Genomic DNA, 15025 nt, shown 5'->3' on the forward strand with positions numbered 1-15025 from the left:
TGCGGGGAGACATGTTTTATTTAGTAGTTTACCTGAAGAGGGTCCCATCCTGTAGAATAATGCCCCGTACACACAGTCGGACATTGATCGGACATTCCGACAACAAAATCCTAGGATTTTTTCCGACGGATGTTGGCTCAAACTTGTCTTGCATACACAAAATCTGATCGTTCTGAACGCGGTGACGTAAAACACGTATGTCGGGACTCTAAACGGGGCAGTAGCCAATAGCTTTCATCTCTTTATTTATTCTGAGCATGCGTGGCACTTTGTGCGTCGGATTTGTGTACACACGATCGGAAACTCCGACAACGGATTTTGTTGTCGGAAAATTTTATAGCCTGCTCTCAAACTTTGTGTGTCGGAAAATCCGATGGAAAATGTGTGATGGAGCCTACACGCGGTCGGAATTTCCGACAACAAGGTCCTATCACACATTTTCCGTCGGAAAGTCCGACCGTGTGTACGGGGCATAAGAATTTCAAAAACTTAAGGAAAAAAAAGACTTTATCTGCAACACCGAGGACTCATCCAATCAGTAATATTAAAAAAAAATAACAACTTTATTGTGTGCAAAGATAAAAAAAAAATCATTGCACACTTTATTTTCAAAAACACAAATACATGTGGATATGTTACAGTGAGCACAGATCTCATGAATATTAGACCCTAGAATAGTCACACATATATCAGATTAGCTAGACCCCTGTCAATGTATTTCGCGGTTGGCTTCAATTCTTCAGGACAGAGCCAGTACGCAGCAAAATGTCCTTGGCTGGTCCTAATTCAGATCTGAAGACTTCTGCCCCCATCCCTCCATACCCCTGCAGCCATAGTCTTCTAGTGCTGCGGGGTTTAATACAATTGATTGGACATGTCATAGGCACTCATCAAGAATGGAAACTATACCCACCCTTTCTGTAGCCCTCTTCCATTCACAAAAGCTGTACTAAAGCTCTAATCATGGAAAAGCAATCTATAAATTCAGAATCAGAATACTTTATTAATCTCAAAGGGAAATTATTAAGATACGGTTACATTCAATGAAGACAGCACAAAATAACAATAACGAACAGAATCAAGACACAATAACAGTAAAATTACCAGTGTAGCCCCCTTTAGTGATAGAAGTAGAAATAGTTTTTTTTTTCCTTTTTTTTAGCACATATAAATTAATGCAGGCTTGCTGGTAGCCAAGCTTGTCCATTTTTGTTTCCTGGGTTGGGCAGAAATCCAGGGAGAGCTGGATGACTAGAATGTACTAGAACCTTTTGTAAAGGAGGAGAGGAGAGGTGGAACTGCTTAGAGTATTCTGAGGGCCCTGACCAATCCCCAACTTGGATTGGCATGGGGAAGGCCTCCTTAAATACTTAGGGTCAGCCCAGCTGGGGAGGAGTTGTTCAGGGTGGAAGCTGGAGATGGAGTGTTAAGCTGTCGTGGCCTTTAAGGGAGCTCCCCATTCTGGGGGGGGGGGGGTGACCTTGGGCCTGGGTTCGGGTGTGGACAGGACCCTCTCAACACACACAGAAAGGAGAGGACAGTGGGAGAACACTGCCAGGCAAGTCTCCAGGAGGAGCAAGGAACAGCCAAGAGGGCTGGTGAGTGACACACAGTCAGGAGGACTGAGAGGCACGCCTGAGAGGACTGGGTGCAAGCAGTCTGGGATGGGTGCAGAGCCAGTCAGGAGGACTGTGGTGGCACGTGCAGTGGAGAGAGACAGCTGCAGCCAGGAGGGCTGGCAGGGCCTGAAGAGGTGGTACTGGGCTAAGTAGCCATGTGGAAAAGCTAGCATTAGGACCACCATATTTTGCTACACCATAGGGGCCCGCAGTCCCTGCCTGCAAAGGGCATTTGCTTTGGGCCTGGCTGAGCCAGTGTTAGCTAATACAGTGCTAGCTGGTCCTGGAATAAGAGGAGAAGTGTGTATATACCGAGTGTATATAGTTATGTCCCTGAAGAATTCCTATTGATTGCACGGGCATCCCATATGTACCCTATCCCCATCCAAATTAAATACAATACCCTCAATAAAAACAACAAAAAAACAAGTACAAAGACTTTTTCTTGACTGCTGTATGTCTGGAAATTCGTGTGCCTGGCTGTGCAGGGTGAGCGATGGACCACAATCACCAGCAGCCCCTACGAGGGTACCGCTACACCTGTAACAGCAATTAATACCAAATAAAGCTAAATTAATAATATACTGTAATAAACCATACTATCCAATAAAATACTATATAGAATAAATAACACAAATTGAAAAATAACAGAAAATTAAACTACCAAAATGCAAATATTACACCACTTTCTTCAACATTACCCAAAAATCATTACACATAGTTAACCTAATACCAACATAATATAAAAACTATATAAAAATCTGGATCATAAACCAGATTCAATCCTCAAATCTAGCACTCACAGAGAGGAATTATATAGTTTGATGGCCACAGGCAAAAATTATTTCCTGTGTTGTTCTGTGGTGCATCGTGGTTGTAAAAATCTATCAGTGATTGTACTCCGCAGACTGACCAGCGTATTGTGGAGTAGGTGGGAATTGTTCAAGATTGCATGTATCTTGGACAACATTCTCCTCTCTAACCCTGTTGTTAAAGACTCCAACTCCAATCCAACCACATCACTGGCCTTGCAAATCAGTTTATTGATACAGTACTTTTTTTTTTTTTGAAAAATTGACAATTTTTATTAAATTTTCCATAAATGAACACAAATAGAAGATTAAAGTACAAGGTGATACATAATAAAGTGCAGTAATAATTTCCAGAAAAGAGCCCAGCTCTAATGACAGTCATAACATGAAGCTAGTGTCTCTGTACATGTCTGCTTGAATGAATGAAGACTAGGAAAAAATTATACTAGGTGGACAAACTTTAGTTTTTTTACCACTGGTTGTATACCTTGTACAACATAACAAAAAAAGAGGTTGATAGGAGAAAGTATAAGATTAGGAAATATAGAGAAGAACTGAGGAGAAGGGGGGTTAACAGAAAGTCCAAGATGGGGTGAGTAGAATTGGGTAGGGAAGTAGGGAAGAAGAAGAATGAAGGCACTGGGATCGCGCCCCGCCCCGGGAGCCCAGCCCCCCCCCCCCCCCACTCCCGAGACCATCTTGTGACGGTTTTAGGTTATGGGGTTTTCAAAAAGGACCCATAGTTCCCATACTTGATTATGTTTCTCAAGATTGTCAGTTAAGGAGGCCGTGAGGTACTCCATCCTCTTGACCTCCCTGATCCTGGAGTGCAGTTCTGACACCGAAGGTGGTTCCCTCTGTTTCCATTTTAATGCCACCAAACAGCGTGCGGCAGTTAGTATATGTGATAGAAGTTTCTTGGATCTTTTAGGGAGGGAGATTGGTGGGAGACCCAGCACAAAAACCTTCGGATCGAAGGGCACTTTCGCACCAAGGATGGCCCCTAGGAGGGAGTGAACCATTTCCCAATACGGCACAATCAGGGGACATGTCCAATAAATATGGTATAGCGTCCCCTTGTCCTTATGGCACCGCCAACAGCGAGAGTCGGACAGTGGATACATGGAGTGGAGCAAGTCAGGGGTCTGGTACCAATGGAACAAAATCTTGTACTGGTTCTCTTTATATAGCATACACATAGAGCTTTTAGTGGCTTGAGACCAGATAAGCTGCCATATGTGGAGGGGTAGGTCCACACCCAGAGCTCGCTCCCACTTGCCCATGTATACATGCCGGGGACCCTCTGTTGAAAAATCATGCGTTAGGAGCTGGTAGGTTTGTGAGATCATGCCTTTAGGGGATGAGCTCTCTAAACACAACTTTTCAAACTCAGTTAGCGGGGAGAAATGAAGGTCAGGGACCAAGGATTGCGCATAGTGTCGTATTTGTAAGTAGCTAAAGAAGGCCTGTTTGGGAATGTCAAATTCTCTTTGCAGATCTTGAAATGACCTTAAAATGCGGGTCCTGGGGTCTATCAATTGGCCATAGCGGAATAGTTTCTTTTCCATCCAAAAATGGGACATCTGAGAGGTCAGACTATCCGGGATGTTGGGAGTAAATAAGAAGGACGTGACCGGTGAGGAAGAGGTGGTAATAGGGTATGTCGATCTTGCACGCCTCCATAGCTGACGTAGGAGGGACATTGGCCCCAGTAACTGCAAGTGTTCGGAAGTTACATCAGAACTCCACAACAATGAATTCGGATGTATAGGGGCTAGCCATAGCTTTTCGATTTGTGTCCAGCGGTTGAAGGCTTGCAAGGTACACCAAGAGGCTACAGGGCGTAGTTGAGCTGCCAAGTAATATTTGGCTATGTTAGGAAACGCTAGGCCTCCCTGATTGCGGGGAGCATAGAGAACCGATTTAGCGATCCGGTGTCTCTTGTAGTTTCAGAAGAAATGAATCAGGTCGCCCTGCAGTCTCTTTAGATGTGTGGCTGGTATAGGTATCAGAAGCGTCTCAAATAGGTATAGAAGTTGGGGTAGGATCATCATTTTAAGGGTAGCTAGTTGCCCAAAAAGGGACAGTTTCAGGGGTTTCCATTTAGTCAATGAGGCTCCAATAGTGGTATATATGTGGGGGAAGTTAGCTTTATATAGGGAATCATATGTAGTAGTGGGATGGACTCCAAGGTATTTTAAGGAGGAAGTTTTCCAAGAGTAATTAAATACTTGCGAAAGGGTGTGTTTGGGGAGGCATATTGATAGGGAGGGCCTCTGTTTTAGAGTTGTTTATCGGCAAGGAAATGTGGGGTTGCGTGAGTGTAAGGAGAACGTCATCGGCATATAGGGAGATCTTAAAGTCTCTGGTTCGGACTGGGATACCATGTATATTTAAGTTTTCCCTAATGTGGGCTGCCAAGGGTTCTATGCAAAGGGCGTAGACGAGCGGTGAGAGCGGGCATCCCTGTCGCGTTCCGTTTGAGATCGAAAAGGTATTAGAAGTTGCGTACTGGGTGCGCACCATGGCTGATGGGGATGAATATAGGTGATAAATGGCTCGCAAAAAGGGGCCTGTAATTCCGGCTCGCCGTAGGGTCGCAAACAGGAAAGGCTAACTTGGCCTATCAAAAGCTTTTTCTGCATCAAGACTGAGCAGAAGTGCCTCTACTTTAGTCCTGTTTGCTACCTCTACTAAGTCAATAACCTTACGGGTGTTGTCCCCTGCTTGCCTCATGGGTATAAAGCCTACCTGATCTTTATGGATCAGTGATGGCATAAAATTGTTTAATCAGTTAGCTAATAATTTTGTAAAGATTTTAAGATCGGCGTTAAGTAGCGCAATAGGTCTATAATTTGAAGGTAAGCTATGGTCTTTGCCAGGCTTGGGAAGCAGCGTAAGGTAGGAATTTTGCATATCTCGTGGTATAGGTGTCTCAGACAAAAATGAATTAAACAGTGTTGTCATATAGGGGAGTAGGTGTATTAGGAAAGTTTTGTAGAACTGATATGGAAGCCCATCAGGGCCTGGGTCTTTATTGTTTGGAAGCGATTTAATTGTATCCGTGATCTCCTCCTCTGTAATGGGGGAGTTTAGGGTGGTCAAGGCGGAGGGGGTGAGTCTCGGTGTGTCGCATTCCTCTAGGTAGGAATGAATTCTTTGGGAGAGGTCTTGTGGGGGGGGGGTTGTGTGGAACGTCTGGGTTATTATACAGGGTTGAATAATAGTCATGAAAGATCTGAGCGATCTTAGTGGGATGAGTTTGGGGTATGCCCCTTCCATCGTTAAGATGGGCAATAGAGGCGGTCGCGATTTTATCCCATAATTGTCTGGCTAGTAGTGTATGTGGTTTGTTTGCCTTGTCATAGTAGGTTTGCCGTAGCCGTATTAGTGCCTTCTCAATTTTACCTACTTCTATATCGCTGAGACCGGCCCGTACCTGTACAATCTCTCTAAGAGTTTTTAAGGACGGAGAGGAAAGTAACCGTGCTTCCAATTGTTTGAGCTTAGCCAATAGGGCTACACGAGCCGTATTAGCTTTCCTCTTGAATGCCGTGGATAGCAAGATACATTGGCCTCTGAGGACAGCTTTATGACCATCCCAGAGAGTAGCAATGGAAACCTCTGGTGAGCTCTTTTCTGCAAAATATAATTTCATTGTTTTTTCCAGATCCTCTCTGGAGGGGTCATGTTTAAGCAGAAAATCATTCAAACGCCAATGACATGTACGAAGGGTTCCCGGGGACAATGCCAGGGACAGGGTTATTGGGGCATGGTCCGACCATGAGATAGCCTGAATATCTGAGCTCTCGTGTGCTCTCAGGGTTGGGGCATTCACAAAAAAATAGTCTATGCGCGAATGGGACTTATGCGGGTGGGAGTAAAAAGTGAATTGTTTAGCTGAAGGGTTTGCAGTTCTCCAACAGTCAAACAGGGCGTATTTCCTGGTCAATTGGCGGAAGAGAGAGGACCTTCTCTCGAGGGCTTTGGGAGCCTGACTCTGCCCGAGAGAATGTCTATCTAGGCAGGAAGAGAACGCCAGGTTAAAATCTCTGCCAATGACCAGGTACTGGTGGGGAAATGCAAATAGTCGTTTATACACTTTAGATAGAAAGGAAGTTTGATTAGTGTTAGGGGCATATATATTACAGAGTGTAAGGTTAGCATCCTTCCACATGTCTCTCAGGATGATATAATGTCCTAGGGGATCCGAAATTAGTGTTTGTAACTTAAAAGGGGAGTCTTTTTTGAATAGAATAGCCACTCCTGCTCGTTTATGAGGATTAGAAGCTAAGTATATCTGGGTATAATACTTAGTGGCAAATGCCATGTTATCGGTCTTAGTGAGATGCGTTTCCTGGGTGAAAATAATGTCAGCTTTAGATCTTTTAAATTCCCTTAGGGCTAAACTTCGTTTGGTGTTGGAATTAAGACCTTTCACATTTAATGATAATATGTCAATCATTGGGTGATAAAAATATAAGGAGCGTTAGCTTACCAAGATGAGTGGAACACACTTGGATGCAGAGGATGATAATCGACTGAACTTTCAAATAAGGTACATACCCAACCAGGAACATGCTCCTACGGGCTAGACCTGGGCTCCAGAGGCGGGGGGCACCCACAATACAGCAGATTAGGGGGAAAGAGAGAGGAGAGAAGCCAGGAGCGAGAGGATAGAAGAAGAAGTGGACGACAAAAAAGAGATTAATACAAAATCAAGTAGTAACCAAATGAAGTTTAACCCACTCGAACTGAGTGGTGGGTTGGAAACCCTCGAAGGGCCCCCCCCCCCCACGTTGGGAATGAAAACACTACTCTCCACAAGGGTTATAGGGGAAGCCATTCGAAGGTCTCCCGGGGGAGGATAGGACAATTCCAGACCGGTCGCTATTCCCTCGCAGATCCGCCTGCAGTTAAATAATTATGCAGCACACCGTGGTGAAACAACAAAATAAAGAAGAACTTTCATTTAACAGCTATTAACCAGATAACTATGTGGTCTAGACCAAGGCAACAGATAAATTCAGCTAGTGCTGCTCATACTCAGTGATGGACCGGCCAAGCTGATATAGGGGGTACTGGCAAGGTAGAGATCCAACGACCCCTCCCAATAGCCCTTTAGATACCCGGGAAGGGCGAGGGCCATTAGGTACATATGTTAGTACACTCTATAGGTATAGGGTGGGAGGACAGGGAAGGATAGGGGAAGGTGGGGAATGGTAAGTATGGGGTAGGGGAGGGGAGGGGAAGAGGACAAGGATGGCGGGATGGAAGGGGAGGGGGAATAATGGAGAGGGGGACCCCATTGATAGTTTATGAGAGTTAAAACATAACTGTAGTATATCAACAATAATATTGTACCTTAAAGTTGTATAATTCCTAAACCTTTAGCCCGTATTCCCACCTAGTGGGAATGAAAAATAGAGAATTAAGGTCTAACCCTCTATAATGGGAACAAGAAAAACAGATTATTTCCTGAGTTCTCAGCATATTAAGCAATATTCGTGACTTCTCTGTTATTATCTGATCCTGATCTGGAGCCTCTCAGTCAGCAAAAAGTCATCTCTGGTGGTTGTTTGCCGAGGGGCTATTGGAATGCGGCCTCTGTCGCTTTCTCCCGTTCACCTGAACCCAAGGCTCTGGGCGAGGTGGTGGAGTGGGTAGGGGGTCCCACCCTGGTGTGGGGGGAACCGGAATGTCTAAGTCCTTGCAGAATGAGTGGAGGTCCTCCGGGTATCGCAGTGTGGTGGATCTCCCATCTTTCTTTGCTGTGAGGCTAAAGGGGAAACCTCAATGGTATCGGAAGTCATATTCTTTCAGTGTTGTGAGAAGTGGCTGTAGGGAGCGCCTTTGCTGAAGGGTGATCCAGGAAAAGTCCAGGTACAGCTGTATAGGGGCACCATCAAAATCGATGATGCGCATGTTGCAAGCTTTTCTCATTATGTCTTCCTTCAAAGCGTAGTTATGAACCCTGCAGATTACATCTCTTGGTCTTGGGCCTGGCCCTCGGGGGCGAAGAGCGCGATGGGCTCTGTCCAACTTAACTCTTTGGTTTTCCGGGCGACCCAAAACATTGTTGAAAATAGCTTGCAGTGTGATTTGTAGGTCTTCGTCTTGGGTCACTTCTGGGACTCTAATATTGTTACGTCTGCCTCTATTATCAAGATCCTCAGGATGGCGTTGAAACTCTCTAAGGGCCAAAGCTTGCGTGGACAATCGATCATGTATGTGGGAGACTTCCATCCTTGTATCATATGCTTCTTCTTCTATAGAATGGACCTTAGCAGACAGATGATGTAGATCAGTGCGTAGCATGTTAATTTCAGATCTAAATGTGTCACGTACCTCTTGAATGAGCATACGAAAGTCCTGTTTTGTGGGCATGCAACGGACATAATCTCTCCATGAGGTACATGCTTCAGGTTCAGGGTCAGGGTCCATTGTGAAGTGGGCATGTGGATCCCTCATGGTGCTGGAGGAAGTGCCTGTCCCCTCTGCAATCCATGTGGAGGGGTCGTGAAATTAGACTGCCTTGCCGGATCGCTGGCATGTACTTGTGCTACATGAGCTACATGTGAATAAGCCCCCTGCAGCTCTTCAGGCCGCTGCGGTGAGGAAAGCCTTGCCGCTTTGTTAGACTCATTGTGCTGCAGGGATGAGGATGATGACTTGTCCCTTGTAGCCCGGGATCTTTGAGGCAGGGAACATGGATCCCATTCCTGGGCTGAGGATTCCCACAGAGGGGAGGCTTGGCCTGCACTCGGTAACGATGCAGGCCCTATTAGGCAGGGAGGAAACGGCTGAGACAGGCTGCCTAGTGTGTCCCCCACATTGGATAGCATAGGGCCGGCCTGGGTACTAATAGGTGGGAGCGGCGGGCAATCGGGTAACAAGTCCCCTTCAGAGGCATACCTGTCCGTTCGTTTTCCCGGGGAGAGCCGCTGAGGAGAGGAGGAGAGGGCCGCTGCGTATGATGGTGGAGCTGGCGCTGGCGCCATCTTGGCCTCGTGGTGTCCCGCCGGAGCCCCGAGGCCAAAGTACAAAGTATGAGAGGCGGGGGAGCCGAGGAAGATCTTGTGGCATGTGCCTTGGGTTCTGGGTCTTTAGCCTTTTGAGGTTTGCCCATGTTATCGGTGCTTTTTAGCTGCTTTTAGCTGTTTGCAGGCGGATCTGGTCAGGAGCTCTAAGGAGACACGTCCGCTCCGGAAGCCATCCAAGCCACGCCCCCTGATACAGTACTTTTTATTGCTGGAAGCTATAGTACTGCTTCTTTGAATGGAGGTGGGGCAGAAATGGTGGGCATCATCTGAACCTTTGATAAGTGCCTGTGATAGGTCCAGCCAATTGTATTAACCTCATGCAGTACCAGAAGATTATGGCTGCAGGTGTATGGGTGGGGGAGAAGGAGAGAAATTCAGGTTTCTACTAAGAAACCAGCAAGCAGCACAAGGAGCCAGGGCTGATCCTGGGCAGGTACACGGGGTGCACCACACCCCGGCGCCGCAGGGGGGGGCACCGAAGTTCCAGAGTGTTCACCTCCCTCCTTGTGTGCAGTGGTGTTGCTGTGGGGGGGGGCAGGGAGTGTGTCCCACACCGAGGCACCAGTGAAGCTCTTTTCCCGGCTCAGCGCAGCAGTGAATACAAGCGGCCGCCCTGTGACAAGGGAGAGGCGAGCCGCAGGATGTCAGCGTATCTCCCCGCTCGCCCCCCGTTTCTCCTGTCAGCAGTGGAGGAGACAGCGGCTGCCCAGCTTGGTGCCCAGTTTACTTCCCTCCCCATTGGCCACAGCGGAGGGCCAATCAAAAGAGGCCAGGGGAGCATCAGGGGATATGTAATCCCGGAAGATTATCAGCCCCATTGTTGTCCACAGGCAGCAGACTTCAGCTCCCAGCATGCACTCTGCTAGGGAGAAGATTGAGAGCCTGGAACCCAGGAAGAAGCTGAATGACTGCTGCAGGAAAAAGAGAGGACTGTGGCGGGGGAAGCCAGAGAGAGTGCCACGCTGTACCCCCACCACCAGAGAGAGAGCGCCATGCTGTACCTACACCACCTCTCTCTCAGCCTGACGCTGTACAGTCTCTCTCTCAGCCTGACGCAGAACAGCCTCTCTCTCAGCCTAATGCTGTACAGCCTCTCTCTCAGCCTGTTGCTGTACAGCCTCTCTCTCAGCCTGATGCTGTATAGCCCCTCTCTCAGCCTGATGCTGTATAGCCTCTCTCTCTCAGCCTGTCGCTGTATAGCCCCTCTCTCAGCCTGACGCTGTACAGCCTCTCTCTCAGCCTGACGCTGTACAGTCTCTCTCTCAGCCTGACGCTGTACAGCCTCTCTCTCTCAGCCTGACGCGATACAGCCTCTATCTCTCAGCCTGACGCTGTACAGCCTCTCTCTCTCTCAGCCTGACGCTGTACAGCCTCTCCCTCAGCCTGACGCTGTACAGCCTCTATCTCTCAACCTGACGCTGTACAGCCTCTCTCTCAGCCTGACGCTGTACAGCCTCTCTCTCTCTCAGCCTCATGCTGTACAGCCTCTATCTCTCAGCCTGACGCTGTACAGCCTCTCTCTCTCAGCCTGACGCTGTACAGCCTCTCTCTCTCAGCCTGACGCGATACAGCCTCTATCTCTCAGCCTGACGCTGTACAGCCTCTCTCTCAGCCTGACGCTGTACAGCCTCTCTCTCAGCCTGACGCTGTACAGCCTCTATCTCTCAGCCTGACGCTGTACAGCCTCTCTCTCTCTCAGCCTGATGCTGTACAGCCTCTCTCTCTCTCTCAGCCTGACGCTGTACAGCCTCTCTTTCTCAGCCTGACGTGATACAGCCTCTCTTTCTCAGCCTGACGTGATACAGCCTCTATCTCTCAGCCTGATGCTGTACAGCCTCACTTTCAGCCTGACGCTATACAGCCTGTCTCTCTTGGCATGACGCTGTACAGCCTCTATCTCTCAGCCTGACGCTATACAGCCTCTCTCTCTCAGCATGATGCTGTAAGCCTCTATCTCTCAGCCTGACGCTATACAGCCTCTCTCTCAGCCTGACGCTGTACAGCCTCTCTCTCAGCCTGACGCTGTACAGCCTCTCTCTCAGCCTGACGCTGTACAGCCTCTATCTCTCAGCCTGACGCTGTACAGCCTCTCTCTCAGCCTGACGTGATACAGCCTCTATCTCTCAGCCTGATGCTGTACAGCCTCACTTTCAGCCTGACGCTATACAGCCTGTCTCTCTCAGCATGACGCTGTACAGCCTCTATCTCTCAGCCTGACGCTATACAGCCTCTCTCTCTCAGCCTGACGCTGTACAGCCTCTATCTCTCAGCCTGACGCTGTACAGCCTCTATCTCTCAGCCTGACGCTGTACAGCCTCTCTCTCAGCCTGATATTGTACAGTCTCTCTCTCAGTCTGTCACTTGAGAAATTGCAGGCACACCATGAGGGCCAGTTCACACCAGATGCAGTTCCGTGCACTTTTTTTCTGCACTAAAAATGCATGCACAGTGTTTTCCATGTATTCCAATGGCTTTAGTTCACATCATGCAGTTAGTTTCCAGGGGAGAAACTGACTGCATGGTGTGAACTAGAGCCATTGGAATACATGGAAAACACTGCATGCATTTTGTGCAAAAAAAAAAAACACACGGAACTGCATCTGGTGTGAACTGACCCTAAAATCCTATACCAATATATCTGTTGCAGTCCCTCCTAAAAACTGGAAATGGTTGGTGTTGGCGATAGTCAGTCTAGTGCTGGCACGCTCAGCCTGTCATGTAAGTCCTTTAATTTGCCATTCATTTTACTCTGTCTTGTTTGTCACACATTCATCAGATTGTCTTTGCTCATCCTCTTGTATCCTGCTAGACCAGACATGACTGAATATAAAGGGTAGGATAGAAAATCAAAGGATAGGGAGGGAGCTGTTTAGCTCACAGGGCAACAACCTAAGCACAAGCTGACTGAGAAGAACTAAGAGATTCTTCCAGGGGAAGTGAGTACCTTCTAGAAACAGTCCCACCAAATATCCCACCATAAAAAAAAGAAAGGAGAAAAAAACCTAGAAAAGAAAAGGGTAGAGCAGGACACAAAGCTAAACTTTCCTTTGTTAGGTGAAGTTTCGCTTTAATCCCTGATTTTCTTAAAACCCACATTTTATTCTTTACTCTACAAGCCTACATAACAGTGTCCGCCTTCTCTGCTACACATAAAGCTTTCAACGTGGAGCGGAAATGACGTAAGGAAACAAAGTTCTCAGCCAATAGCGTCCCGGTCCTGAAAGACCCGCCAAAAGCTGTCATTGCCCGGTGATTGTGTGTTATTGTTGGTCGCTTTGTGTACGGGGAAGGAAGGAGACACGATGCCGGGACTTCTGGAGAACTGTGAGCGATACTTCGGGAGCTCCGACTTGTACACTGTGCTCGGGGTGAGGAGGACGGCCGGGGAGGCCGAGGTCCGCCGGGGATATCACAAGACCTCGCTGAAGGTTCACCCGGACCGGGTGTCAGAGGGGGAGAAGGACGAGGCCACGCTGAAGTTCCAGGTCAGAGCAGAGCCTTCATCCAGAGGGGACACGCCGCTGATATACCTTTCTGTGATTACAGAGGGCTGTGTGTTGTTAGAGGGGACATGGTGTGTGTGTATATAGGGAGTATGATGATGGTATAGAAGTCCTAGCCTGTATTCTCATTATGTGTGATAGACATTCCAATGTTCACCTCACAATGTTATTCTCTATTGTGACACACATATACCTTGAGGGCCGATTCACACTGGAACACAGTGCAGGAAAGTCACATTCACCGCATGCGAGCACGCCGCTCTATGCGGGATGAACATGGGTGCCGTTATTTGCTGGCATCCTATCGAATAGTGCAGATCGTTTGATAACTGCCTTAGACGATGTGCGCAGGACATAACGTCACTCCAGTTCATCTACCGATCAGCTGGCGTGATCTCAACCATGCACAGATCGTTGGAGGCATTATCTGACGATCAGCAAAGTGCGACGGGAGAATCTAATCTTCACGTTCTGCCTCATGCTCTCTGCACATGCGTGAGACGTCACCGATCACAGAACAGCGCGCTTTGCTGATCGTCAGATAATGCCTCATTCTTCTGCGTATGCTCAGTGTTGATGTCACGCCAGCCAATCAAGAGATCAGCTGGAGTGACATTACGTCCTGCGCATTCACAGATTGTCGGAGGCATTATCCGACGAGATGCACTATTCGATAGAACACCGATTTACACTAAAACTTCTGCGTTTTCGTATGTTCTGTTTTTAACCGCCCGCTGGCTGCCAAATGTACAGGAATGTGTTAAAATTAAAAAAGGTACCACATTTTAAATAGTGATGCACTGATATTGGTGCTGTTACTAAGCTTTTGCGTGAGTATCGGTTCTCACCCAAATTATCCCGAAACCGATACGTTGCGGTTTGTGTTATTACAAAATGAATGGGTGCAAATCACTATGCAAAGAATCGCATGTGATTTGAACAGGAATGCAATTCGATACTGAAACAAATGCAATTTTCCCCACTGCTCGTGTGTGTGTGTGTAGAAATTACAGCTGCACGATTAATTGTTAAAAAAAATCGCAATCTTGATTCAACCCCCTCACGGTCTTCAGTTGACATTTCCACTATTCAGCGCAGAGCCATTCTCTGTTTACAGCTGTCCCAAAAAAAAAAAAAAGGCAGCCTGCCAAGTTTATCACAACATTGCTCAGGCTGAGAGATGAAAAGAAACCCTGTATCATTTTGGTTCTTTTAGATCAGAGGTAGGCAACCTCGGCCCTCCAGCTATGGTGAAACTACAAATCCCGTCATGCTTGTGATTGTCAGGGTCTTGCAATGTCTCATGGGACTTGTAGTTTCAAAACAGCTGGAGGGCCGAGGTTGCCTACCCATGTTTTAGATCAAAGGAATGAACTTCGGTCTGTAAATTAGGTCAGTTTAACCACTTGGGCCCCTTTCACACATGCGGACCGTTCGCCCTTTGTTTAATTCAGTAGTGGGCTCGAATGACAGCTCCTTCTCTGCGCTATAAAGTATAGAAGAATAAAAAAAAAACAGCAATAACATTTAAAAGCGGACAGTGACAGTCGGCATCGGCAAGTGAGGGAGCCTGTCTGTACAGACTGCCCCCTCGCCTTACTGCTCTGTCTGTGACTGAACTGATGAAACAAACTGAAGGCATGTGTGAAAGGGGTCTTAACCACTTCCCTACCCGCGTATGTACATATGACGTCCACAGATGGGATCTCCCATCCTGGATGGACGTCATATAATGGCCTCGGGTACCCGGCCGCCTAGGGGGCGCGTGCGCCCGCCGCGTTTCTCGGGACCCGGTGCGTGTGCCCGTTAACCGGGCCGGACCGTGGATCTGTGTGTGTAAACACACAGATCCACATCCTGTCAGTTAAGAGGAGACCGATCTGTGTTCCCAGAACAGCAGAACACTGATCGGTCTCCTCCCCTTGTGCCCCTCCTTCCCCTACAGTTAGAAGCATTCCCTAGGAAACACATTTAACCCCTCCCCGCTACCTAGTGGTTAACCCCTTCACTGCCTGTCACATTTACACAGTAATCAATGCAATTTTATA

General features: G+C 47.6%; 1 protein-coding gene across 1 annotated transcript in view; it reads left to right on the forward strand.

Annotated features, from left to right (window-relative positions):
* Positions 1-12637: 12637 nt before the first annotated feature.
* The window catches only part of DNAJC9 (DnaJ heat shock protein family (Hsp40) member C9), a 39524-nt gene continuing 37136 nt past the window's right edge, over positions 12638-15025 (forward strand). Inside the window, exon 1 of the mRNA XM_073596544.1 lies at positions 12638-12959. Coding sequence (XP_073452645.1) covers positions 12777-12959 — 183 coding nt within the window. The 5' untranslated portion in view covers positions 12638-12776. The remainder of the gene's footprint in view (positions 12960-15025) is intronic.

The sequence above is a fragment of the Aquarana catesbeiana genome, linkage group LG08 (assembly GCF_042186555.1).
Source record: "Aquarana catesbeiana isolate 2022-GZ linkage group LG08, ASM4218655v1, whole genome shotgun sequence".
In the NCBI taxonomy this organism is placed as follows: domain Eukaryota; kingdom Metazoa; phylum Chordata; class Amphibia; order Anura; family Ranidae; genus Aquarana; species Aquarana catesbeiana.